The sequence below is a fragment of the Babylonia areolata genome, chromosome 6 (genome assembly GCF_041734735.1).
Source record: "Babylonia areolata isolate BAREFJ2019XMU chromosome 6, ASM4173473v1, whole genome shotgun sequence".
NCBI classification, from domain to species: Eukaryota; Metazoa; Mollusca; class Gastropoda; order Neogastropoda; family Buccinidae; genus Babylonia; species Babylonia areolata.
In genome coordinates, this window is record NC_134881.1 from 5,552,581 (window position 1) to 5,579,750 (window position 27,170).

At 43.3% G+C, this 27,170-nt stretch overlaps 1 protein-coding gene across 1 annotated transcript in view; it reads left to right on the forward strand.

Moving 5' to 3' along the window:
- Positions 1–25,680, forward strand: part of LOC143282689 (cryptochrome-1-like) — a 26,538-nt gene extending 858 nt beyond the window's left edge. The window contains exons 2-12 of the mRNA XM_076588368.1: positions 2,059–2,167; positions 6,433–6,575; positions 8,476–8,660; positions 10,436–10,524; positions 13,933–14,073; positions 15,961–16,131; positions 16,546–16,686; positions 20,429–20,580; positions 21,830–22,029; positions 23,101–23,145; positions 23,913–25,680. Of these exons, the coding sequence (XP_076444483.1) occupies positions 2,059–2,167; positions 6,433–6,575; positions 8,476–8,660; positions 10,436–10,524; positions 13,933–14,073; positions 15,961–16,131; positions 16,546–16,686; positions 20,429–20,580; positions 21,830–22,029; positions 23,101–23,145; positions 23,913–24,028 (1,492 nt within the window). The 3' untranslated portion in view covers positions 24,029–25,680. The remainder of the gene's footprint in view (positions 1–2,058; positions 2,168–6,432; positions 6,576–8,475; positions 8,661–10,435; positions 10,525–13,932; positions 14,074–15,960; positions 16,132–16,545; positions 16,687–20,428; positions 20,581–21,829; positions 22,030–23,100; positions 23,146–23,912) is intronic.
- The last annotated feature ends 1,490 nt before the right edge of the window (positions 25,681–27,170 follow it).

The window sequence follows — 27,170 nt, forward strand, 5'->3', positions numbered from 1 at the left end:
AGTCGCGGGCAGAATACGTGGAACACTGATAGTCTAAGGGTTGTGTGTGTTCATGTTTTAAATTTAATGATTTATTTTTCTAATTTAATGATATATTTTCAAGCATGACGAGGAACGTATTTTAGTAAATTACACACCTGCACTGCCACACACACACACAGGCACGCGCTTGCGCGCTCGCTCACACACACACACACACACACACACACACAGAGGCTAAATTCGAAATGACTGAACAAGATATTCAGGTCAGATTTGAATGGTGCATATAAATGCTAAGATCTGAAACACATACAACTTACAAGCCAACATAACTGCACATTTTATTGATTAATTAATTAATTAATCTTTTTTTCAATATCTGAAATTCACTTCCTGTTCATTAAAAGATGTACCTGATATGAATGTTCATGAAAAATCTTCAACGGCATGAACAGTTTTTTGGATCAATATTTTGACAATTAATCTTCATATATTTATCACGTCTCAGATGCAACGTACAAAAACTATAAAAGCAAAAACACTGAACTTGAAGGGGACCTGCATACATCATAGGAGTGCCTGGCTGGCTCAGATGGTCAAGTGCCAAGCTGAGATTGAGTAAAACTGGTGTGAGTTTGAACTGAATCACAGTTTCCGTTTCTCAAGGAAGCATCACTGTCTTCGGATATGCCACACCACATCTGTGGACGATGTCTGACCATGCAGCGGGCATAAACCAGTGCACTAGTTAGGCCTTGAGAGCATGCATACACACACACACACACACACACACACACACACACACACACCACACACACACACACATCTATATACCACTACTACTACTACTACCACCACCAATTTTGGCAGGAAAATTGAAACACATTATCAAGCAGGCCCATGAGAAGGCTGTCTCAGTTGTGATTTAGGGACTCAAAGACAAACCCAATCAAGAGCATTTTGGGCTAACAGTGAGAATTCCAGTTAGATCCTATAACTTTTTAACTACATGACTAGTCAGTCTTTCGTGCACACACACACACACACACACACACACACACACACACTTGTACGCACATCACACACAGCACACATGCTCATGCACATACACAAGTAAACAGATGAATAAAAGCTCACCAATGGGTGAAGCAATATATATGAGTAGGCCTTGGTCAAGTTGCTGAAGCCTGATAAATTAAAAGTTAATTTTACAGTATGTTATACACTGAAAAGTGCATATTAGTCATGATGGTCATTGATGACTACAGGTGATGAAACTAACAAGTGTAAGGGGTAAAGTTCAGTTCATTTCTTTGTCTGCGGTGGGGTGAGGAAGAAATGGTTTCAGATATAATACACACATATATAATATATATATGCAGACAAGCAAATGTTTGTATGTACACTGTTGTTGTATGTGACAATTATAATATATGGATAGATAGATTGGTTGATAGATCTATAGACAGACAGAGTTATAAGTATATTACAATATGGGGGGCTTGGAGGAGGGGGCAGGGTGGTGGGGGTGTGGGATCATTGTTTGTTATATCATATATGGGGTCTGTTTTGTACACCATCAACCCTCCCACTTTCCCAAATGGTGTGGTCTAAGAGAATATTTTTTGTAGTCTTGTATAATATGGCATTGATTGGGATTAAAAAGGTTATGTATTTTGTTTCAAACATGATACTTTTTTGTTTTTGTTTGTTTTTTGTTGATAAACACAAAGAAATTGATTTGCACACTGAACTGCATTTGATTTTCTAAACTGAAGACAGCTATGCTTAATGCAAAACAACAACAACAGCAACAACAACAAACAAACAAGAAAAAAACAAACTGGAAACTGGAAATTAGTGGCACTGTTTTAATATCAGATAGCTTTGTAGTAAAATTTGACAGATGATAAATGACTCACAATTGAAAGATTTTTTTCTTCCATCTTTGTGATGTTATGTAGAGTGTGTGCATGTTTGCCTGCATGTATATATTTGTATGTATGCATGCATATGTGCCTGATAAGATACAATGTGCACTTTTTGTACAACTATTTCTTGAAATTCATTTTGCAGGTTTCTGCTAGAAAGTTTGGAAGATCTGGACAGTAGCTTACGTAAACTCAACAGCCGTTTGTTTGTGATCCGAGGGCAGCCTGCAGATGTCTTTTCCAGAATTTTTAAGGTTTGCATCAAAGTGTTTTATGGTTCTGAATAGTTGTCTTTATTCAATGTTCATCTGTATTGATGTTAATATTTTCTGTCAATGGATATTGTTCATGGGAAGGTGTGCTGTTTACGGCTTTCAGATTTTATGCAACATCATTTCAAATGGCACGCACAAACTGACAAAGACATACATGCAGACCTCTTTCCCCTCTTTCTTCTGTTTCACAAAGTTATCTGCTTTTCTTTTTCTTCCTCTCTTTCCTATTTCTTTGTCACACATAGCCATGGACTCATCAAGCTGCCATCAACAAACATGCACACACACATACATGCATGCCTGCACGCATGCACGAACACACACACACATGCACGCACGCACACACACACGCACATTCCATTAACTGAACAACAGGGTAGTGAATGAGAACAAATGGAGGTAAAGAAATCTTGATATAGTGAACAAGAGAGGCAAGGCCTTCAAGATTCACTTGTGATACACTGAAAAAAAAAAAGAAAAGAAAAAAAATCCAAGCTTTTTATGTATTGTGTATAATTTCAAAATGTAATGTTTAAGATGAGAAAGAGCAGTTTAAAGCGAATTAAGTCCCCTAGCATTAATTTCAGAGTAATTTCCCATTTTTACTATCTGCACCAAAACGTTTGCAAAATAAATAAAACTTCCATGCTTAGCAAAAGAAGTTCCTGTTTGAACAAAAAATGATAATAATGACTGCTCTTGTTGTTGGGTCAGAATATCAGATCAAAGTGCCAAGTTTAGAGAATACAAAAAATATAAATATAACAGTAAATGCAGTTTGCATATAATTAGGCTTCATTTTTTATTTTTTTGTGCCCATCCCAGAGGTGCAATATTGTTTTAAACAAGATTACTGGAAAGAACTGAATTTTTCCTATTTTTATGCCTAATTTGGTGTCAACTGACAAAGTATTTGCAGAGAAAATGTCAATGTTAAAGTTTACCACGGACACACAGACACACAGACACAGACACAGACACAGACACACACACACACAGACACACACACACACACACACATACACACACACACACCACACATAGACAACCGAACACCGGGTTAAAACATAGACTCACTTTGTTTACACAAGTGAGTCAAAAATGACTTTACACAGATGCTGAAAGAAAAAAAAAATCAAAAATTGAAGGAAAAACAACAAAAAAACAACAACAACAAAAATGAACTTGAATTTTGGCGTGGTCAAAGACAGCATGTTTGGGCCATTTAAATCCTTTGTTCTTTCTCTTCTGTGTTTGTTGGCAAGAACTCGTGTGTTCACCTGTGTACAAATGGGATTTTTCATGTATGACTATTTGTATTTACATGCCATGCAGGCAGCTATTTTTCGTTTGCAGGGGTGAGCAATCAGAGTATGTTCTTGTTTCCATAATTCACCAAACAGGGGTATGGACCCTTGAATTAAAGTGTGAAGTTTATCTTCAGGCACTAGCAGATCTGTTGACCCGGTAAAATGGAATAATTCATTAATGATTTATTTGGCTTCAGTTCTGTACAGAATATGATAGAATATAAATATGTCTTTATTACTGAGTGCACCAGGGTCACAATGAAGATTGTGGGAGATAGCACAGGTATGACACAAACATGAATAAAGAATTCTACAAAGACAAATACAGTAGGATTTTTTTTTAACACTTTCATACATAGATGGATATTATATATATATTATAACTATCATAAGTTCAAGTACAGTTGCACGCCCAACACGCATGCACGCATGCATGCAAGCACGCACGCACGCACGCACACACACACGCACGCACATGCACACACTCACTCACTCACTCTCACACGCACGCACACACGCACGCACGCACGCACGCACATGCACACACTCACTCACTCACTCACTCTCACACACACACACACACACACACACACACACACACACACACACACACACACACACACACACACACACACACACGTCAGTATTTGATATGAAAAGGGGATGAAGGCACTTCTGGGTGTGCTCATAATGTTGACATGGGAGATCGGAAAGAAAAAAAAAGTCTGTACCCTTAACTAAGTTAACAACCCTCTGGGTACAGCCGAGATTCAAACCCAGGATCCTCAGACTGGGTGACCAGTGCTCTGCCTCATCCACAGATCTACGCGATATGCATATTAGTTATGTTACATCTGTGTTTTGAATCTTATTTCCTTCAGAAAAGCATACAGGTACACAGAATAGTTGACGTGTGACTGTTATTGAACAAGTGTAATATTATGATAACATGGAAAAGACGATTAATATCGTGATGATCTATGTGTCTCCCACTCATCAGTTGATCATATCTTTGTTTCCCGTCATGTGTCTCTGTATCGCTGTCTTTCTCTGTGTCTCTGTCTTATTTCTGTCTTTCTTTCTTCCCTTCTCTCTGCTCCTACCCCACCCCTCTTCATCTCCTCCTGTCTCTTTCTCTCTCTTGCTCACTCTCTCTCTCTCTTTCTCTCTTTGTCTCCTCCTGGCTCTTTATGCTCAAACCTTCAATTTGATGTTCACTTACACTGTTACAGTTATATAGGTTTTGAACAGTAAGTGTAACCTTTGTTTTCTTCTGTGTTTTTTACCCCATTTTTTAAATACTAATCATAATATTTCCTTTTTTAACCTTTTTAATAATGATAATAATAATGGTATTTATATAGCGCTGAATCTTGTGCAGAGACAAATCAAAGCGCTTTCGCACCAGTCATTCACACACATGCATAACTCTAAAACTGTAGAAACTAAAGACAAGGAAGGGCAGGCAAGGGAGGCTGTTTTGGGAAGAGGTGGGTTTTAAGGCCAGACTTGAAAGAGCTGAGTGTGGAGACTTGACGAAGCGAAAGAGGAAGTTCATTCCAATCGCAGGGTCCAGAGACAGAGAAAGAACGGCGGCCAACAGTCGAGTGTTTGAACCTGGGTATGCGTAAACAGAGTGGATCCAAAGCCGATCGTAGTGAGCGAGATGGAGTGTAGAGGTGAAGGCAGACGCAGAGATAGAAAGGGGCAGTTTTGTGAATGCATCTATAACATAGAGTGCTGATCTTGTACTTTATTCGGTGTGAGACAGGGAGCCAGTGGAGATGTTGCAAAAGAGGAGTGATGTGCTCAGATCTTTTCTTTCTGAGGACGAGTCGGGCAGCAGAGTTTTGTATGCGCTGAAGGGACTGATTTGATGAAAAAAAAAACTTCTCTTCTTTGCCCCCCATCACAAGCAAAGGCAGCACACATAAAAAAAAAAAAAAGTAAAGGAAAAAAAGCCCCATTGGTAGTCTTATGTTAAACCCATGTTGATTGGTTGTTAGGTATTGTTTGCAGGAGAAGGAGGGAGAGGGAGATTGATTTTGAAGTATTGTGATTCGTGTTGTGCTTTATTTCGACATTGTGATGTATGTGATTGGTTTTTAGGCATTCAGATTTTATTAAAAATGATGTGATGCTGGTGTTGTGATAAACAGATATGATATTTGATCATTTAGGTAATGTGATATTTTATATTTTATGTATTGTATGTTGAGTGTTGTGCGTGACGGTTTTTGTGTGCGCATGAACGTACATGAATGACTGTTAGTGTTTCGTTGGATGTCTGTGTAGGGTTATTTTTGTAAGTTGTCATTTTAGTGTTTAAACGCATATTTTCTTGTTGAGTTAAAAGCAGATTACTATACATGGACAGTGCAATTGAGCATGTTTGACATGGAAAAAGCACTTTATTGTCAGCCAGACTTGTATGATAAAGATTTGACAGTCTTGTCTTGTCATGTGCAGTCACCTTGATAGGTGTTTCTTCTCCTTTGTGTGGTGACTTGAGCTTTCGGATGGTTTGCTGTTTCTGAATGATTACATGTTTGTGTGATTGCACTTTCTTTCTCTGCCTTTTTTTCCGCCTGCTTGTCTGTCTGTGTGTTTGGTGAGGGGTAACTGGGAAGTATGGGGGTTGATTGTCGTGATGTATCCTGTGTTTTCTTTGTGTTTTGATCGTATTTTATGCTCCTTCACAGTTTGCTTTATTTTGCTTTCAGTTCTCCTTCAGTAGGACGAGGGCTGGTTACATCATGTGAAAAAAGCAAGTTCTTCACTTATCTATTCTAACCATTGTGAATAAAGACTTTCTTATCTTGCCTTGTTTTGTCTTGTCAGGAATGGAACATCACTCGGCTAACAGAGACTCTTGTCTTGTCTTGTCAGAAATTCCAGCTAATACAAACTTTGTCGTGTCCTGCCTTTTGTCAGGAATGGAACATCACCCAGCTGACGTTTGAGGAGGACCCGGAGCCCTATGGCAAGGAGCGTGACCAGGCCATCTGTGCCCTGGCTGCAGAGCTGGGGGTGGAGGTGGTGGTGAGGTCCTCACACACCCTGTACAACCTCCAGCAGTGAGTGACTTTGCTTCTCGTTGGACGTCTTCCCTTTTATTGTATGTGATACTCCAGTAGTCAGTTACTTCTCTTCTCATCGGACGCCTCCCTTTTAAAAACCTCCTGCAGTGAGTTGCTTCCCTTTTTATTGCCAGTCTCCCTTTCATTGTACGTATAAATCCAGCTGTCAGTTACATCCCTTTTCTTTGGACGTTTCCCTTTTGTTGTATGTGAACCCCCAGGATTGAGTTACTTCCCTTTTTTCATTGGAAGTCTCCCTTTTATTGAATGTGAACCTCCAGCAGTGAGTTACTTCCCTTTTTTCATTGAAAGTCTCCCTTTTATTGAATGTGAACCTCCAGCAGTGAGTTACTTCCCTTTTTTCATTGGAAGTCTCCCTTTCATTGAATGTGAACCTCCAGCAGTGAGTTACTTCCCTTTTTTCATTGAAAGTCTCCCTTTTATTGAATGTGAACCTCCAGCAGTGAGTTACTTCCCTTTTTTCGTTGGAAGTCTCCCTTTTATTGTATGTAAACCTCCAGGATTGAGTTACTTCCCTTTTTTCATTGAAAGTCTCCCTTTCATTGAATGTAAACCTCCAGCCGTGAGTTACTTCCCTTTTTTCATTGGAAGTCTCCCTTTTATTGTATGTAAACCTCCAGGATTGAGTTACTTCCCTTTTTTCATTGGCAGTCTCCTTTTTATTGTATGTAAACCTCCAGCAGTGAGTAACTTCCCTTTTTTCGTTGGAAGTCTCCCTTTTATTGTATGTAAACCTCCAGCAGTGAGTTACTTCCCTTTTTTCGTTGGAAGTCTCCCTTTTATTGAATGTGAACCTCCAGCAGTGAGTTACTTCCCTTTTTCATTGGAAGTCTCCCTTTCATTGAATGTGAACCTCCAGCAGTGAGTTACTTCCCTTTTTCATTGGAAGTCTCCCTTTTATTGAATGTGAACCTCCAGCAGTGAGTTACTTCCCTTTTTTCATTGAAAGTCTCCCTTTTATTGTATGTAAACCTCCAGCAGTGAGTTACTTCCCTTTTTTCGTTGGAAGTCTCCCTTTCATTGAATGTGAACCTCCAGCAGTGAGTTACTTCCCTTCTTCATTGAAAGTCTCTCTTCTATTGTATGTAAACCTCCAGCAGTGAGCTACTTCACTTCTCATTGGACATATTCCATCTATTGTATTGTATTGTATTGCATTGCATTGCATTGCATTGCATTGCATTGTATTGTGTATTGTATTGCATTGCATTGTATTGCATTGCATTACATTGTATTGTATTGTATTGTATTAAGGAGGAAGGTGGCAGCATGGTTAAAATGCTTCTCTGCCAGTACACTGTCTGTGAGGGCCTGGCTTGGTATCCCAGTCTCACCCTTTCTCCCACGTTTGACTGATAAAAGTCAAATGGAGTGTCTGTTCATTTGGATGAGGTGATGATGGACTGAGGTCCTGTGTGCAGCACTGTTGGTGCACTGAAAAAAAGAACTCATGACTTGTTTTTTGACGGTTTTTGTTTGTTTTTGTTTTTTTTGCTGGGGATATTCTTGCTGGTGCTGGTTACGTTCATGTTTCCATAACCTACCAAACACTGAAATGGATGACGGGATCTGCGACATGTGTATTTGATCGTCTGCATGTGCAGAGGCCTGAAGGAGAGGAGAGTAAGGCACCAGCAGGTCTGCACACTATGTTGGCATGGGAGACTGGAAAAAAAAAACAAACCCTGTCCCCACCTTTCATGCCCAAGGTGCTGCAATGTAGATTCGAACTCTAGACCCTCAGGTTGAAAATTAGGTGCCCTGACCACATTATATTTTATATCTACTGCACTTTCAGCTTCCAGTATGAGTCCAAAGAAAGCATCTTAAGGTTACATTTAGATTTATGGCATGTATTGCATGACCTCTGTTTCAGCATATTGGAGGCCAACAACCATCAGCCTCCGCTAACTTACCGTCGTTTCCAGTCCATCCTGTCAAGCCTGCCACCCCCTCCAACCCCCCTCGACCCGGTGACTGCCGTCACTGTTCAGCACACCCGCACCCCAGTTTCTGATAATCACGATGAGAAGTATGGCGTGCCCACTTTGGATGAACTGGGTGAGTGTGAACAACCCCCCCCCCCCACCTCTCCACACCCCGCCCCCCCCACTCCAGGGCCCCCCCTCCCCCCCGAGCCCCCCACACACCCCTGCCCCCTGACCCATCTCCCCAAACCTCAGTTTTTTTCTTAACATCTTCCCCAAAATGTTGATCAATAGATCATTGCTGTATTTCTTCTTCTTCTTCTTCTTCTTCTGCGTTCGTGGGCTGCAACTCCCACGTTCACTCGTATGTACACGAGTGGGCTTTTACCTGTATGACTGTTTTTACCCCGCCATGTAGGCAGCCATACTCCGTTTTTGGGTGTATGCATGCTGGGTATGTTCTTGTTTCCATAACCCACCGAATGCTGACATGGATTACAGGATCTTTAACGTGCATATTTGATCTTCTGCTTGGAGATACACGCGAAGGAGGTTCAGGCACTAGCAGGTCTGCACATATGTTGACCTGGGAGATCGTAAAAATCTCCACCCTTTACCCACCAGGCGCCGTCACCGTGATTCGAACCCGGGACCCTCAGATTGACAGTCCAGTGCTTTAACCACTTGGCTATTGCGCCCGTCATTGCTGTATTTCAAATGATTATACCTAGAATTTTGTGCATTTTTACAGTGCAGCAGTTCTGTTTAGAAATATCTGTCCACTGACGCATTATCTGAACTTGTCGCTTGTCTCATTCTCTCTCACCTGGACTGCTGTAAGCTCTCTCTTGTCTGGTTTGCCTGCTTTTTCATTCACCCCCTTCAGCAGATACAAACCTCTGCCGCCCAGCACGTCTTCAGAAAGAAAAGATCTGAACGTATCACTCCTGTCTTGCAGTTTCTCCATTGGCTCCCAGTCTCACACAGAATACAGTGCATAACCAGCACTCTGTTTTATGAATGGATAAACAAATATGCCCCTTCCCACCTCTTTGACTGCTTTCATTTCTACACCCCATCTTGCAGGCCACCACGACTGCTTTCATTTCTACACCCCATCTTGCAGGCCAGCACAACTGCTTTCATTTCTACACCCCATCTTGCAGGCCACCACGACTGCTTTCATTTCTACACCCCATCTGGCAGGCCAGCACAACTGCTTTCATTTCTACACCCCATCTTGCAGGCCAGCATGACTACTTTCATTTCTACACCCCATCTGGCAGGCCACCATGACTGCTTTCATTTCTACACCCCATCTGGCAGGCCAGCACGACTGCTTTCATTTCTACACCCCATCTGGCAGGCCAGCACGACTGCTTTCATTTCTACACCCCATCTTGCAGGCCAGCACGACTGCTTTCATTTCTACACCCGATCTTGCAGGCCACCACGACTGCTTTCATTTCTACACCCGATCTCGCAGGCCACCACGACTGCTTTCATTTCTACACCCCATCTGGCAGGCCACCACGACTGCTTTCATTTCTACACCCCATCTTGCAGGCCAGCACGACTGCTTTCATTTCTACAGCCCATCTTGCAGGCCACCACGACTGCTTTCATTTCTACACCCCATCTTGCAGGCCAGCACGACTGCTTTCATTTCTACACCCCATCTTGCAGGCCAGCACGACTGCTTTCATTTCTACACCCCATCTCGCAGGCCACCACTCAAAGTCTAGTTAGAGGGGCAGAAAATTCTGGTGAGTGCGGGGTGCGATCCCACACCATCAGGTTCTCTGGCTTCCTAGGCAGACACATTAGGGAGAGGCCACCTCTCCACATTAATGGAAACACTTTGTGAAGCAACAAGGAAGCGCTGAACTGGATCCCTTGCTTGTGCAGGGTTCGACACGGACAACCTGGGACCCAGCAAGTTCTGTGGAGGGGAGTCTGAAGCTCTGGCACGCATACACCGGCACCTGGAGAGAAAGGTACAGAGGTGGTTTTAAATTTTTTTTTATATTAAATATATGATATATGGATCTCTGTATATGTGTATGTATATATGTATGTATCTACCTATCTTATCTACCTGTCTGTCTGTCTGTTTTATCTATCTATCTGTATCTATGATATACTTTACAAGTAAAGTTATCATTTCTCTCTCTCTCTCTTTTTTAAAAAAAAACCCTTACAGAGAAGTTTCTGCTTGCCTGTTGTGTGCTGTGTTGTCATTTTCACTGTGTTTGTTAAATTCTGTATTATAGATTGATTGTGTGTTTTTGAACTTTGAGTTCCAGAGATGGCCAGTTTTTTTTGTAAGAGTTCACAAGCATTTCAGGAGCACCTTTTTGCTGTCTGCCTGCTCTCTGTCTCCCTGTCTGCTCTCTGTCTCCCTGCTCTGTGTCTCCCTGCTCTGTGTCTCCCTGCTCTGTGTCTCCCTGTCTGCTCTGTGTCTCCCTGCCTGCTCTGTGTCTCCCTGTCTGCTCTGTGTCTCCCTGCTCTGTGTCTGCCTGCTCTGTGTCTCCCTGCTCTGTGTCTGCCTGCTCTGTGTCTGCCTGCTCTCTATCTCCCTGCTCTCTGTCTGCCTGCTCTGTGTCTCCCTGTCTGTTCTGTGTCTCCCTGCTCTGTGTCTGCCTGTCTGCTCTGTGTCTGCCTGCTCTGTGTCTCCCTGTCTGTGTCTCCCTGTCTGCTCTCTGTCTGCTCTGTGTCTCCCTGTCTGCTCTGTGTCTCCCTGTCTGCTCTCTGTCTGCTCTGTGTCTCCCTGTCTGCTCTGTGTCTCCCTGTCTGCTCTGTGTCTCCCTGCTCTGTGTCTCCCTGTCTGCTCTGTGTCTCCCTGTCTGCTCTGTGTCTCCCTGCTCTGTGTCTCCCTGTCTGCTCTGTGTCTCCCTGTCTGCTCTGTGTCTCCCTGTCTGCTCTGTGTCTGCCTGCTCTGTGTCTCCCTGCCTGCTCTGTGTCTCCCTGTCTGCTCTGTGTCTCCCTGCTCTGTGTCTGCCTGCTCTGTGTCTCCCTGCTCTGTGTCTGCCTGCTCTGTGTCTGCCTGCTCTGTGTCTCCCTGCTCTGTGTCTGCCTGCTCTGTGTCTCCCTGTCTGCTCTGTGTCTCCCTGCTCTGTGTCTCCCTGCTCTGTGTCTCCCTGCTCTGTGTCTCCCTGTCTGCTCTGTGTCTGCCTGCTCTGTGTCTCCCTGTCTGCTCTGTGTCTCCCTGTCTGCTCTGTGTCTCCCTGCTCTGTGTCTCCCTGTCTGCTCTGTGTCTCCCTGCTCTGTGTCTCCCTGTCTGCTCTGTGTCTCCCTGCTCTGTGTCTCCCTGTCTGCTCTGTGTCTCCCTGCTCTGTGTCTCCCTGCTCTGTGTCTCCCTGTCTGCTCTGTGTCTCCCTGCTCTGTGTCTCCCTGCTCTGTGTCTCCCTGTCTGCTCTGTGTCTCCCTGTCTGCTCTGTGTCTCCCTGCTCTGTGTCTCCCTGTCTGCTCTGTGTCTCCCTGTCTGCTCTGTGTCTCCCTTCTCTGTGTCTCCCTGCTCTGTGTCTCCCTGCTCTGTGTCTCCCTGTCTGCTCTGTGTCTCCCTGCTCTGTGTCTCCCTGTCTGCTCTGTGTCTCCCTGCTCTGTGTCTCCCTGTCTGCTCTGTGTCTCCCTGTCTGCTCTGTGTCTCCCTGTCTGCTCTGTGTCTCCCTGCTCTGTGTCTCCCTGTCTGCTCTGTGTCTCCCTGCTCTGTGTCTCCCTGTCTGCTCTGTGTCTCCCTGCTCTGTGTCTCCCTGTCTGCTTTGCAGTCCGTTTCTGTATGTTTGTATGTTCTCAGACTTGCGTTTGGTTTGTGGTTTGTGCATGTAGGGGGGGGTATATTTGTACTTTGAAAAAACATGTATTTTTGTATTTGTTGTCATGTTTTTTTAAAAGTGCAAGCAGCAGCAATAAGTTTCAGTTTCAGTAGCTCAAGGAGGCGTCACCGCGATCGGACATATCCATATACGCTACACCACATCCGCCAAGCAGATGCCTGACCAGTAGCATAACCCAACGCACTTAGTCAGGCCTTGAGAGCAGCAATAAACAACAAACAAACAAACAAACAAAAAACAACCATTGTTGACAATGATGTTTGGGTGCTTGATAAACTCACAAAGACAAATGCAAATGAATATATAAAAGACACAAAGAAACAACATAATTTATGAGCTAACAAAGACAATATATTCAAACAAAGTACACATTCTTCATTATTATCATGATCCCCAATGATAACATATCTGCACAACAGTAAGCAGTGTGATCATCCTCAGCCTCATTCATCATGATTTAGAAGAAAACCAAAGCAAAGCAGAAAACCTGAAAATTGTACCAGTTTCTGTGGCCTTTCATCCCCTGCTTTTGTGGTGATCCAAGTTGTTTTTGAGTTTGTCTCCATTCCCATGGGTCTGGTGAGTTTGTGATCAGGTCTCCAGTGTCAGCAGATTCAGGTGACGGGCGCAATAGCCGAGTGGTTAAAGCGTTGGACTGTCAATCTGAGGGTCCCGGGTTCGAATCACTGTGACGGCGCCTGGTGGGTAAAGGGTGGAGATTTTTACGATCTCCCAGGTCAACATATGTGCAGACCTGCTAGTGCCTGAACCCCCTTCGTGTGTATATGCAAGCAGAAGATCAGATACGCACGTTAAAGATCCTGTAATCCATGTCAGCGTTTGGTGGGTTATGGAAACAAGAACATACCCAGCATGCACACCCCCGAAAACGGAGTATGGCTGCTTACATGGCGGGGTAAAAACGGTCATACACGTAAAAGCCCACTTGTGTGCATACGAGTGAACGCAGAAGAAGAAGAAGAAGAAGCAGATTCAGGGGGGGTGATGAGAAGGGGGGAACTGTTGGGATGGGGAATGTGGTGACGGTGTTCTCCACTCTGGGGCAGGAGCTAATTCAGTCTAGCTCTAGCTCTGCGACAAAGCGATAACTGTCATTCAGAAAGCAACTTAGTCGGGGGCGTCCTGCTCATGTTGAATCAGAAGACTGGCATGAAACTAATCTTGTGTTTTTATTTCTTTGTGATTTTTTTTTTCTTCTCATCTCCATCTGTGTGAAAATACGGAAAGAAACACTTCTGAAAACTGGAACCAACATATTTCAAGGTTAGAAGCATGCATACTACTGGTATATATGGACACGCTCCACACGTTAATTACTGATAGGACTTTCTGACAGCAGCACAGCAATCATAGGTATGGCATCAATCAAGTTTGCTGAACAGGAGAAAACACACTGCTTGTTTGCTTGTATGTGTTTGTGAAAGACCTCTGTGGGAGTGTGCTCGTAACCTCTGTGCGTGCGTGTCGCTTGTTTGGTCGGCTGTGTGTCTTCATGCCTTCAAACAACACCCTTGTTTGAATGATTACACGGCTGTTTCTATGCTGCAGGCATGGGTGGCCAGTTTTGAGAGGCCGAAGATGAGTCCCCAGTCGCTGTTTCCCAGTCAGACCGGTCTCAGCCCGTACCTGCGGTTTGGCTGCCTGTCTCCGCGCCTGTTTTACTGGAAGCTCACGGAACTCTACAAAAAGGTGGGTGTACATTTCAGAATGATGGTATGTATAGAAAAAGCGGGAATAGGGGCAGGGGGGTTGGGTCTAAAAGCAAAGACAGAGAAAAAGAAAGAAGAAAGAAGGAAAAGAAACCAGCTAACTCACAAGCTGAACACCATTGAGACAACTTCCAAGGGCATTCATGCTTTTAGTTGGGCGTTCTCGTGACGTGAGGAGAGGGGTCAGTGGGTCAAGTACAGTGAGTTTCATTCAGTTACTTTATATTTTCTATTTTTTTACAATTTTTTTTCCTAACCCTAAGAAATGGGTGGTTTGTAAGGAAAAGCAAGGGAGAAAACTATTCGTCTGGAGTGAGGTAACCTACCAGGCACGGGAGGGATTTGAACCAAGGGCTCTAAAAAGCCCTGTTCTCTGAGCACTTGGCTGTTTTGCCCATCAGTTTCAGTGTGTGACATGTTTAACAAGATTTTAATATGTATAGTTGATCTTCTCCGTGGGTGTCCACAAATGAAGCGGGTCAGCCCATAAGGGTTTTACTCACCAGCTGCTTCTGGAATCAAACTCAGACCAAAAGCCAGTGCTCTTAGAACCACTTGGTTATTATGCACTTCCTGATGTCTAATTTCTTTAAAAAAAAAAGAAAAAAAGAAAAAAAACAGATAATGTACATTTGTATAATGCCCTTTCTCTTTAAAAGTGCAAGATGCATTACTTGAAAAAGAAAAAAAAAGGTACAAATTATATGAAACCACTCATGGCCTCTCTCTCTCTGTCTCTCTTTCTCTCTCCCTCTCTCATCATCTGATGATGATGGTGATTATTATTCGTAGTAGTAGCAGTAGATGTATAAGTGTTAACAAAATTATTATTGTTGTGTCGTTATCGTTAATGTTATTATTGTTATTGTTGTCACAAGGACAGATTAGAAGACTGGGCGATCCTTGAGTAATAAAGTTTTTGAATCTTGACTCTTGAATCTCTTTCTCTCTCTGTCGCTTTCTTTCTCTCTCTCTCTTCACCCCCCCCTCCGACCCCCCCAACCCCCCTCCAACATGAGAGACTTCTTCTTCTGTTCTTCTGTGTTCATGGCCTGCAACTCCCACGTTCACTCGTATGCACACGAGTGGGCTTTTACGTGTATGACCGTTTTTACCCCGCCATGTAGGCAGCCATACTCCGTTTCCGGGGGTGTCCATGCTGGGTATGTTCTTGTTTCCATAACCCACCAAACGCTGACATGGATTACAGGATCTTTATCGTGCGTATTTGATCTTCTGCTTGCGTATACACACGAAGGGGCTTCAGGCACTGGCAGGTCTGTACATGTGTTGACCTGGGAGATTGTAAAAATCTCCACTCTTTACCCACCAGGCGCCGTCACCATGATTCGAACCCGGGACCCTCAGATTGAAAGTCCAGCGCTTTAACCATTCAGCTATTGTGCCCGTCGACATTGTTGACGTTCACCATAGCACTGAACTGAAGCCAAAATTGCACACGATGCTAGATTCAAAGTGAACGTGATTGCAATTCTCTCCCTTTTGCTGTGAAAAATGAGCATCTGACAAAGAGCGTAACAGATGTGAGTAGACCTAGCAGATGAGAACAACATGGATTCTGATCCTGTTTCTGAAAATGATGTCACAACTCAGGGAACAAACATTCAGGGGTCAGTAGAGCCATTCTGCTCCAGTCAACATGGAGAACTTTCTCTTTTCATCATTCTTGGCAAATGTGGCTTTTCGGATGCGTATGCTTTATACGTGACGTGTGCACCTTATGCATGTTCAAAATAACTTTTTTCTTTAAATTTGGGGTGTGCGCCTTATGCAGTGCACACCTTATAGGCTGGAAATTATGATATATATATATATTAAAAAAAAAAAAAAAAAAATGTTTGGGCAGGTGAAGAAGGGGCAGGAACCTCCTTTGGCCTTACACGGGCAGCTGTTGTGGCGCGAGTTCTTCTACTCGGTGGCTACCAACAACCCCAACTTTGACAAGATGGTTGGGAACAGCATGTGTGTTCAGATCCCTTGGGATCACAATCCGGAGGGCCTGGCAAAGTGGGCAGAGGTGTGTGTGTGTGTGTGTGTGTGTGTGTGTGTGTGTGTGTGTGTACAATACAATACAATACAATGCAATATAGTACAGTATAATACAGTCCAATGCTGTCCAATGCAGTGCAGTTCAGTGCAGTGCAGCACAGTACATACAAGACAAGAAAAGACAAGACAGTACAGTATGGTACAGTGCAGTGAAGTTCAAATATAATACTACACACATACAAATAGAATAGATTTACAATAGAATACAATACACCACAGTACAACACAATACAAAACAATACAGACTGTACAAAACAGTACAGTATAACACAACACAACACAACACAACACAACACAATACAGCACAACACAGTACAACACAATACAGTACAATACGATACAACACAGTACAATACAATACAATGCATGTTGGGCTGGCCAGGGACAGACGGGATTCCCGTGGATTGATGCCATCATGGTTCAGCTGAAGAAGGAGGGGTGGGTGCATCACCTGGCCCGACACGCCATCGCCTGCTTCCTGACCCGCGGCGACCTCTGGATCTCCTGGGAAGAGGGCATGAAGGTAGGGTTGGAGGGGTGTGGGGGCTTGGTGTCTGGAGGAGAACGTGTGTGTGTGTCTGTGTGTCTGTGTGTGTCGGGGGACGGTGACGGTGGTGGTGGTGGAGGACAGGGAGTGGGGAAGGTGGAGGGATGGGTGTGGGGAGATGTTGAGGCATTAATATCAATCCCTTAACCTGCTGAGCCTTGGGTGAAATGGGATCATTGTTGCATGAATCGTGAGTGCAATCACTGCTTTCTGTGTACTTTTTAAGTGACGCAAATTATTTTGCTGAACAAACAAAAATGATGCAATGCCAAGAGGAAGAAGTCCTAATGAAAAGAATGGCGACTGGTGTCCTGACCTGTAAGCTCTGTTTTATCACCGTTTTATCACTGACAGGCTTACTGGTCAGCTGCAGTGAAGAGGTTAATGGACTTGGTAGTGGGTAGGTAAGCACCCCTGACCCAGCCTTCATCTCCATCTCTGTTTGATTTAAGTCTGCGGTGATGGGCTACAAGTCCCATCTACAGATGGGCTAGTACGCTTATGACTGATTTTAACCCCGCCATATAAGCAGCAACTCTGCCTATGCCGGTCCCAAGCCTGTATGAAAAAGTGAGGAGGGTTGGGCGTGGGGCTAGCAACCCTACCCTGTAAAAAACCAGCTTGCTACAGAAACGCCAACAACAGACCAAGAGATGACTACCCTGGAAGAGGAAGAGTCCTCGTCAAGAGGACATATGATGCCATGTGGTGAAAGCCGTGAGTTTACGGAAGCTACACCTGGTGACGTGACCTCGAGGCAGACACCAAGAAGATGGGGCACACCTGGAGACAATTAGAAAGGGCAGCCCAGGACAGAGGACTCTGGCGGACTGTTGTGAGCGGCCTATGCTCTGGGGGGAGTGATGGGCATAACTGACTGACTGATATAAGCAGCCATACTCCGATTTCAGGGCTGTGCATGTCTGGTATATTTGTGTTTCCATGACCCACCGAACTCGAAAATGGATTATGGGGTCTCTATCGTCACTATGGCCTGTATCTTTATTATTTGATCTTCTGCCTGAGTATACATGCTAAGGGGGTTAAGGCACTAGCAGGTCTGTGCGTCTGCTGACCTGGGAGATGGGGGAAAAATCTTTACCCTGAAACCCAGCCAGCTGCTCATGATACTGGTATTGAAGCCAAGACTCTTAGGTTGAAAGTCCAATGTTGTACCATGGTTGTGCTCACCATGTTGGTGGCAGTGCTTGAAGAGGGGATGTTGTGGACTGGTGCTTGAAGAGGGGATGTTGTGGACTGCTGCTTGAAGAGGGGATGTTGTGGACTGCTGCTTGAAGAGGGGATGTAGGCTGGTGTTTGAAGAGGGGATGTTGTGGACTGGTGTTTGAAGAGGGGATGTTGTGGACTGGTGTTTGAAGAGGGGTTGAAGAGGGGATGTTGTGGACTGGTGTTTGAAGAGGGGATGTGGACTGGTGTTTGAAGAGGGGATGTTGTGGACTGGTGTTTGAAGAGGGGATGTAGGCTGGTGTTTGAAGAGGGGATGTTGTGGACTGCTGTTTGAAGAGGGGATGTTGTGGACTGCTGCTTGAAGAGGGGATGTAGGCTGGTGTTTGAAGAGGGGATGTTGTGGACTGGTGTTTGAAGAGGGGATGTTGTGGACTGGTGTTTGAAGAGGGGATGTAGACTGGTGTTTGAAGAGGGGATGTTGTGGACTGGTGTTTGAAGAGGGGATGTTGTGGACTGGTGTTTGAAGAGGGGATGTTGTGGACTGGTGCTTGAAGAGGGGATGTAGACTGGTGTTTGAAGAGGGGATGTTGTGGACTGCTGTTTGAAGAGGGGATGTTGTGGACTGCTGTTTGAAGAGGGGATGTTGTGGACTGGTGTTTGAAGAGGGGATGTTGTGGACTGGTGTTTGAAGAGGGGTTGAAGAGGGGATGTTGTGGACTGCTGCTTGAAGAGGGGATGTAGGCTGGTGTTTGAAGAGGGGATGTTGTGGACTGCTGTTTGAAGAGGGGATGTTGTGGACTGGTGTTTGAAGAGGGGATGTAGACTGGTGTTTGAAGAGGGGATGTTGTGGACTGCTGTTTGAAGAGGGGATGTTGTGGACTGGTGTTTGAAGAGGGGATGTTGTGGACTGGTGTTTGAAGAGGGGATGTTGTGGACTGGTGTTTGAAGAGGGGTTGAAGAGGGGATGTTGTGGACTGGTGTTTGAAGAGGGGATGTGGACTGGTGTTTGAAGAGGGGATGTTGTGGACTGGTGTTTGAAGAGGGGTTGAAGAGGGGATGTTGTGGACTGGTGTTTGAAGAGGGGATGTGGACTGGTGTTTGAAGAGGGGATGTTGTGGACTGGTGTTTGAAGAGGGGTTGAAGAGGGGATGTTGTGGACTGCTGTTTGAAGAGGGGATGTTGTGGACTGCTGCTTGAAGAGGGGATGTAGACTGGTGTTTGAAGAGGGGATGTTGTGGACTGGTGTTTGAAGAGGGGATGTTGTGGACTGGTGTTTGAAGAGGGGATGTTGTGGACTGGTGTTTGAAGAGGGGATGTTGTGGACTGGTGTTTGAAGAGGGGATGTTGTGGACTGGTGTTTGAAGAGGGGATGATGTGGACTGGTGTTTGAAGAGGGGATGTTGTGGACTGCTGTTTGAAGAGGGGATGTTGTGGACTGCTGTTTGAAGAGGGGATGTTGTGGACTGGTGTTTGAAGAGCTGAAAGATCCTGGGTGATGTACATGGTCAGAGGCATTGACATCAAAGTTTGTACAGTCATGGAAGTCTGGAAGAGTCTGGGGGGAAAATGGCAGAACAATTTCCAGGGCTTGAAAGGTCTTGGGGGGAAAATGTTTTGCCCTTGAGGGTCTGGAAAAGTCTTGGAATTTTCATTCAAACCTTTGACATAATATTTGTTTGAAAAAAAAAGAAAGAAAAAAAAAGGGGGCTTAATGCATTTTTAAAGCAAACAAATAAGACAAAAAAGAAATAAAGCGAGATGGAAATCGGACATCAATATCAGGATATCAGCCAGTCTCTTTCGTCACCTGTGAAGCAGACGCAGTTTTGGATTCAGTTTAGCTTTGTGTTTGGTATGGAAAATTTAGTCTTGTCTGGAAATGTTCTGGGGAAAAGGTATGGAATTTTGTTTGGTTATATCTATGGGAACCCTGATATCATAGACTTTTTTTTTTTTTTTTTTTTTTTTTTTGCCACCTCCTTCAATTTTTTGTTGTGTTGAGATACAAGGGTTATTTTTCAATATGATAATACTTATAATAGTAATAATAAGATGAAGAACAATAACAAATAATAAAGAACAAGATAAACAAGATACCAAATGTCACATCATGGCATGTATTCATGTTGACATAGCTTCAAGGAGCACCAGGTTTTTTAAAAATTGTTTTGTTGTTGTTGTTGTTTCTGTTTTTTGTTTTTTTTGTTTTTTTATAAAGTGTTAAAGGATTAATATAATTATGTTATCCATTACCTGTGGCAGCTTACTTCTTTTATCAAAATTAATGTACAAACACGTCAAATTTTGCAGTATATTCATTTCTGATATTGTTAAAAAATTCTATCAAACATGCATCATTGATATACTGTATTATGTTGACAGTTTTCATTTTACTCAATGTTCTATTACCAACACAGACTTGGGAGTAGGTAGGTAGGTAGGCAGGTAGGCAGGCAGGCAGACCGCGCTGTACCTGCCGACACGTGTGACTGTGCCAGAGTGATGATGAGGAGTGGTGTGATGTGGACAGGTGTTTGACGAGCTACTGCTGGACGGGGACTGGAGCGTCAACGCCGGCACCTGGATGTGGCTGTCGTGCAGCGCCTTCTTCCAGCAGTTCTTCCACTGCTACTGCCCTGTCAACTTCGGCAAGAGGGCCGACCCCACTGGGGACTTTGTCAGGTCAGAGCTTGAGCTGAACATTCTTCATTGATTCATTCCCCCCCCCCCCCCCACACACACACACAAACACACACCCAACTCTTGTCTTTTTGTCTTCTTTCTGTGTCATGGCAAACGTCAGGTTTCTGATGATTGTTGTTTTTTGTTGTTTGTTTGTTTGTTTGTTGTCCTGTCATCTGCACCATTTCAGTGTTTCAGTGGTATCACGACCTCCACCTCCTCCCCCCCCCCCCTCCCCTCCCCTCCCATCCTATCACCATGCTGCTCATTGCACACCGCTGCACCCACCCCCATCCCCTCCCCTCCCATCCTATCACCATGCTGCTCATTGCACACCGCTGCACCCACCCCCATCCCCACCCCTGTACATAGCTGTCCTAGGTTTGTTTTCCGCAGTCTGAATGCCAGCAGTCCACAGGGAGCCATCAGTGTTAGGTCACCAGGAAGCCACACACCAGAGGAGACCCTGCTCTGCTGTTGAGTCACTTTCTTGATGTTGAGTAGTGCCTGGTCTGATTCAGTGCATGCTGGACACCACCTTGTCATCCCCCTCCTGATGACAGTAATCACTTGGTCCTGAACCCAGCCTGAGTGAGCATCCCTTCTAGAGTACAGACCACCACCACATCCCTCCGTCAACAGTCCCTCATGAATCTGCTGACAACAAAAGACCTGAACAGGAACTCGCCCCTGACATGGAAGTGGAGGAGGGATTGAAGCTGAGGCCACCATGAGAGCAGAGCTTTAAAGGCCTCTTAATCTGACAATATTAATTATATTGATGATGACTGCAGAGGAGGAGGACAGTGCTACTTTGAAGTTCCATTTCAAATTAGGGAAGTCCTACGTGTCAAGGTTGTACTCCACACACCCTTTCAAAATGCTATTGTATTACTCATTGTTGCAACAGATCTCTCTGTGAAGTTAGGGCTGCTCTTCCAAGGGAAGTAGCTGCTGCTACTACTACTACTACTGCTGCTGCTGCTGCTACTGCTGTTGATGCACCACTGCCACTACTACTGCTACTACTATTCAGTACTGCAACTACTACTTCTATTGCCACAGAGTGAACATACCAGGCGTGCAGTTTTGCATGCAGTATGTCTTGGCGCTCAAGTACTTCCTGAGGCAGTACATCACTTAGAATGGATAGAAATAAGATTAGAGACTGCTGCTGCTACTTTTACTACTACTGCTACTACTACTACTACTGCCACATAGTAAACTTGCCAGGCATGTGGTTTTGCAGGCACTATCTGCCAGTGCTCAAGTACTTCCCGACGCAGTACATCTACGAGCCGTGGACTGCCCCGGAAGGGGTGCAGAAAGCGTCACGGTGCATCATCGGCAAGGACTACCCCCTGCCCATGGTGGACCATGCACAGGTCAGCCAGATCAACATGGAGCGCATGAGGCAGGTCTACAAGATGCTGCTCACCTCCTCCTCAGGTCAGTCACTGCTTCAGGCATCGCCCTGCTGATGGTGGTAGTGATGATGATGATAGTGATGATGATGATGATGATGATAGTGATGATGATGATGATAGTGATATTGATGATGATAGTGATGACATTCATAATGATTATAGTGGTGATTATGATGATGACCGTGATGATAGTGTCATGACTGTAGTGACGATGATGATGATGGTGGTGGTGGTGGTGGTGGTGATTAATGATTGTAGTGATGATTATGATGATGATAATGATGATAGTGTTATGATTGTAGTGATGATTGTAGTGGTGGTGGTGGTGATGATGATGATGATGATGATGATATTGGTAATGATTATAGTGATTATGATGATGATTATGGTCATGATGGTGGTGATGTTAGTGATAGCGAAGATGATGATGGTGGTGGTGGTGGCGATAGTAATAGCAGTCATGATGATTATAGTGATAATACTGATGATGATGATAATGATGATAGTGATAATGATGATGTTGATGGTTATTGTGATAATGATATTGATGATAAGATTTTCATTATTGAGTTTTTCTTTTCAGTCAGACTTAGATTACGAAGAAATATGTTCCATGAGTGAAAAAAAGAAAGAATAAAAAACTGAAACAAAACTTGGTCTCATTCAAGACGGGCGCAATAGCCGAGTGGTTAAAGCGTTGGACTTTCAATCTGAGAGTCCCAGGTTCGAATCACGGTGACGGCGCCTGGTGGGTAAAGGGTGGAGATTTTTCCGATCTCCCAGGTCAACATATGTGCAGACCTGCTAGCGCCTGAACCCCCTTCATGTGTATATGCAAGCAGAAGATCAAATACGCACGTTAAAGATCCTGTAATCCATGTCAGCGTTCGGTGGGTTATGGAAACAAGAACATACCCAGCATGCACACCCCCGAAAACGGAGTATGGCTGCCTACATGGCGGGGTAAAAACGGTCATACTCGTAAAAGCCCACTTGTATGCATATGAGTGGACGTGGGAGTTGCAGCCCACGAACGCAGAAGAAGAAGAAGTAGAAGGTCTCATTCAAGCAGTGTGGTTTTTCTTCTTTTCAGTGGCTGGGTTTAAAAGGAAGCTGGATCTGCCAAAGATTCCCAAAAGTAAGTTGGAAAATTGTTCTGCTCATTTTTTTTTGGTGAAGACGAACAGGTTAGAAATGTTATCTCTTCCTAAAGGTCTGTGGTGTGTATGTACATATATGATGTATATATGTATGTGTGTATCTGTGTGTGTGTGTGAGCTGTGTATAATCAAACTGTCTGAAGGATATCTCAGTGTTCAATGTGGTATTCAGTGACTTAAGTTTTCAACATTGAGCCCTTTACAAGTATATAACAACAACAGTCAAACAGTGAAAACATGCTGCTGGAAAAAGAACAAAGAATGACAATGAAAACATGCTGCTGGAAAAAGAACAAAGAATGACAATGAAAACATGCTGCTGGAAAAAGAACAAAGAATGACAATGAAAACATGCTACTGGAAGAAGAACAAAGAATGACAATGAAAACATGCTACTGGAAAAAGAACAAAGAATGACAATGAAAACATGCTGCTGGAAAAAGAACAAAGAATGACAATGAAAACATGCTACTGGAAAAAGAACAAAGAATGACAATGAAAACATGCTACTGGAAAAAGAACAAAGAATGACAATGAAAACATGCTACTGGAAGAAGAACAAAGAATGACAATGAAAACATGCTACTGGAAAAAGAACAAAGAATGACAATGAAAACATGCTACTGGAAAAAGAACAAAGAATGACAATGTAAAATGAATTGTCTTTCTTCGGTCTTTTTTTTTTTTTTTCACGAAAGACATTTTTTTTTTTTTAAATGGGCCATGTGTTTTGTGTCTGTTGCAGTGGACATGTTCTACCTGAAAGCTAACATGTTTGGCAACACGTCCTCGGACGAGGAAAGCAAACAAGTCTCTGTCATTCGCCGTTGTCCACAGGATCTTGCCTCCCATTCCAAGTGAGGTCGTGAGGCCCCCTCTCTTCAACATAGAACCCTCCCCCCCCTCCACCCTACAGTCCCTCCCTTCCTCAGAAACGGGGACTTTCCTACGCTGCAGGCAGTTATACGGCTAGCTGCCTGCAAGAACTGGACTCCCAAGACATTGTGTATGGGTTTGGAATCCTTGTGACTTGGAAAGTGTGTGAGCTGTGTCACTTGTGTCAAGTGCACAGAAGCGACAATCGTTCGTTGAACTGCAGGCAGCGTGAAAGGTTTCAGGTGAGGGCGAAGGCGTAACGTCACCTCATCCAGACAGAGGTCCCACTTTCTGCGTTGTGTTTGGAAATCGTTAATTTAATTAAGAAACAGAAAAGAAAAAAAGAAATTGTTTGACTCTAATTTAAAAAAAAAAAAAAAGAAAAGAAAAAAAGTTGGATTGGAAGGCAGCACTGGAAGCTCTACAGACACTTTGTAAACAGTGCATGGGTGTGATGTCAAGATGTTCTGGTTGACTGGGTTTTTTTTTTTTTTTTTGGTTGCTTTTTTGTCCAGTTTCGTTTGTTGGATATCCTCATTTTAAAGATTTATGGCTTTTACACTTACCCGTTCTCACAAGCACAAAGTAATTTAGAGCAGGAACAAAAACCATCATAATTTCTGTTAGACATTCAAAACAGAAGCTACCAATCATGATTTCTGATCGGAAAGATGCTGTCACATATAAGTTGTTCCAGTGATCGTAAGAAAACTTCCAAGGAATATCAGTGCTTTCTTATATGATTCTATATAGAAAGCTTTTCTTTCTTGATTTTTTGGCTTCAACGTTGCGGCCAAAATTGTTGGGTTAACATCAGTGCAGCAGCCCACAGATAATGGAATGCAACAACAACAAAAAAAAGCTGATTGCTTGAGACTTGAACTGGGTTATGCAGACAGCTTTTGCTAAAAGGCTGATCGGTTTGTCTTCAATGGTCAAGGCTTAAACAACTGTTTAAAAAAAACAAACAAAAAAACTTGCACAAAGGGATTAAACTTAGAGGGGGTTGGGGGGGCGGGGCGAGAGGGGTATGAACCCCTCTTCAAAATTATGGTTCATTTGTACCTCAGATTTATGCTGTTAATATCCATGTTTCCTTGTTGATTTAGCTGTTTAATAATTTATGGTTTTGTTGATTGTATTTATTTATATGTTTGATATACATAAAAATCCAAGCCCTATTATCTTTGTTGTCTGTACAGAAGTGGAAACGTTTTTTTGTTTTTTTTAAGTCTTCGTATGTACACACATACACACACACGCACACACACACACATTTGTTGAGCTGTGTACTTGTTGTTGTTGACATCCCAACGTCCAAGGTTTGGACTGTATAAAAAACGACAAGTTAACATCCATTGAAACGTGTTGATTGTGTGTGTGTTGTTTCCATTGGTGCAATTGTCGAAGTTGCTGGTAAGCACCAGTCAATTGTTTTCCAGCATGTACAGTTCCTTGATTCTTTACAAAACCAGCTGGGTTTCCATATGACGTGGAAGTATGTGTGTGTTGTGTTATTTTTTTGTTTGTTAGGTTTTGTTTTGTATATGTAATGTGAGAAAACATTTTCTTTCATTTTTAAGACATCTGGCTTTGTTTCGTATTCCATGAGATGTTATAAAGTGTTGTAATAATGATTTTGACTTGTGTCAGATGTTTTTGTGATCTTGTTTTGTACGTTGTTTGGAAATGTAGAGTTTACATGTTTGACCACTATTTTTAAGGATTGAAATAGTGTGTGTGTGTGTGCATGCATGTATGAATATGTTATATCAATATCCACTAGTTCTTACATCATTTCAAACATTGCAGAAACAAATTATTTTGTTCATCAGGACCTTGTGAAGATATCTCTTCATGCTGTCCAAAATATCCTCTTCATGAACATCCTTGCACAAAATTTAGTCTAAAAATCAATCAGAAATTTGAAAAATGTGTAACAGTTACTTTTCTTATTCTTGATCATCATGTATCTGTTCATGTACTACTGGAAGTCACAAGTGTACATGAACTGAAGAAAGGCCTGCGTTTCCACTGAATACCCGTGTAAAGCATTTAGTGCATGTAAAAGAACATGTGGCAATAAAACGAATGGTGAGCGCCTGAAGGCAGCTTTCCTTCAGTTCTTACCGGGTTGGCAGCCTGTTGTGCAAATGACTCGTTTCTTAGGTTTCTTACCGAGGATAGGCACTAGATAAGTATCCATACCATACCATACCATGCAATAATAAAAGACTTTTTTTTTTTGCATTTGAAAAATTGTTAAATTGTACTGTGACCCAGTGGTGCAATCTCTGGCAGAGGTCTGATTCATGTCCTGTGCAAGTGGAGAAATTGAAAGTAGTTGCAGCTTATAGCCTTACTTGAGTATATTACCTTCCCTCTCTCTCTTCCCCCCCACGTCCCTGTACAGTATATGAGACACTCTCTGACTCAGTTTTGTTGGTTCACAAATGAAAACGCCACAGAAAAAAACACAACCTAATCTGATGTCTATTGCTGACGCACAGAGGAAAAGTTGTTCCCAGAACATAGCTTGAGACCAAACAAAAAGTGTGGCCTTTAAACTATTTTTCTGCAAGCTGTTCCTGCTCTTGATATAATTATGGAAAAATGTCACATTGCCATACATGCCAACTGTTCTGGGATATCCACACGTCACAGAAAACCCTTAAAATTGATGTGCAAGAACAAAGATGCGAAGAGAGTGAAGGATTAAACAACAATAAAGAAAAGTAACACTCTCCATTTACAAGATACACAACTTCAAGTCAGTGCTGCTTATCTGTTTTCATGCATGCATATTAGTAACTCTTGTTATTTACCATATACATGCACACTAAATTGTTAATAATGTGAATTGTTTCGTTTTGCGAGAAAAAAGGGAACCTTTGACCCAAAGAGAAGGAAACTAAAGTGAAGATTTATATTTAAAGATTGGCTGCAGGCATTCCTTTATATTTTCACCCTTTCTTATTATGGGAGGAAACATGCTGGTCTACAACTGTACTTGTGCCTAATTTTATTTTCTGGATGTGTATGTATGTGTTTTGGGTGGTCTGAGGGTGGAGGGGGGGCAGGAGATGTCTCAGAATCAATAGGATTGATACTTACTTTTTTTTTCTCC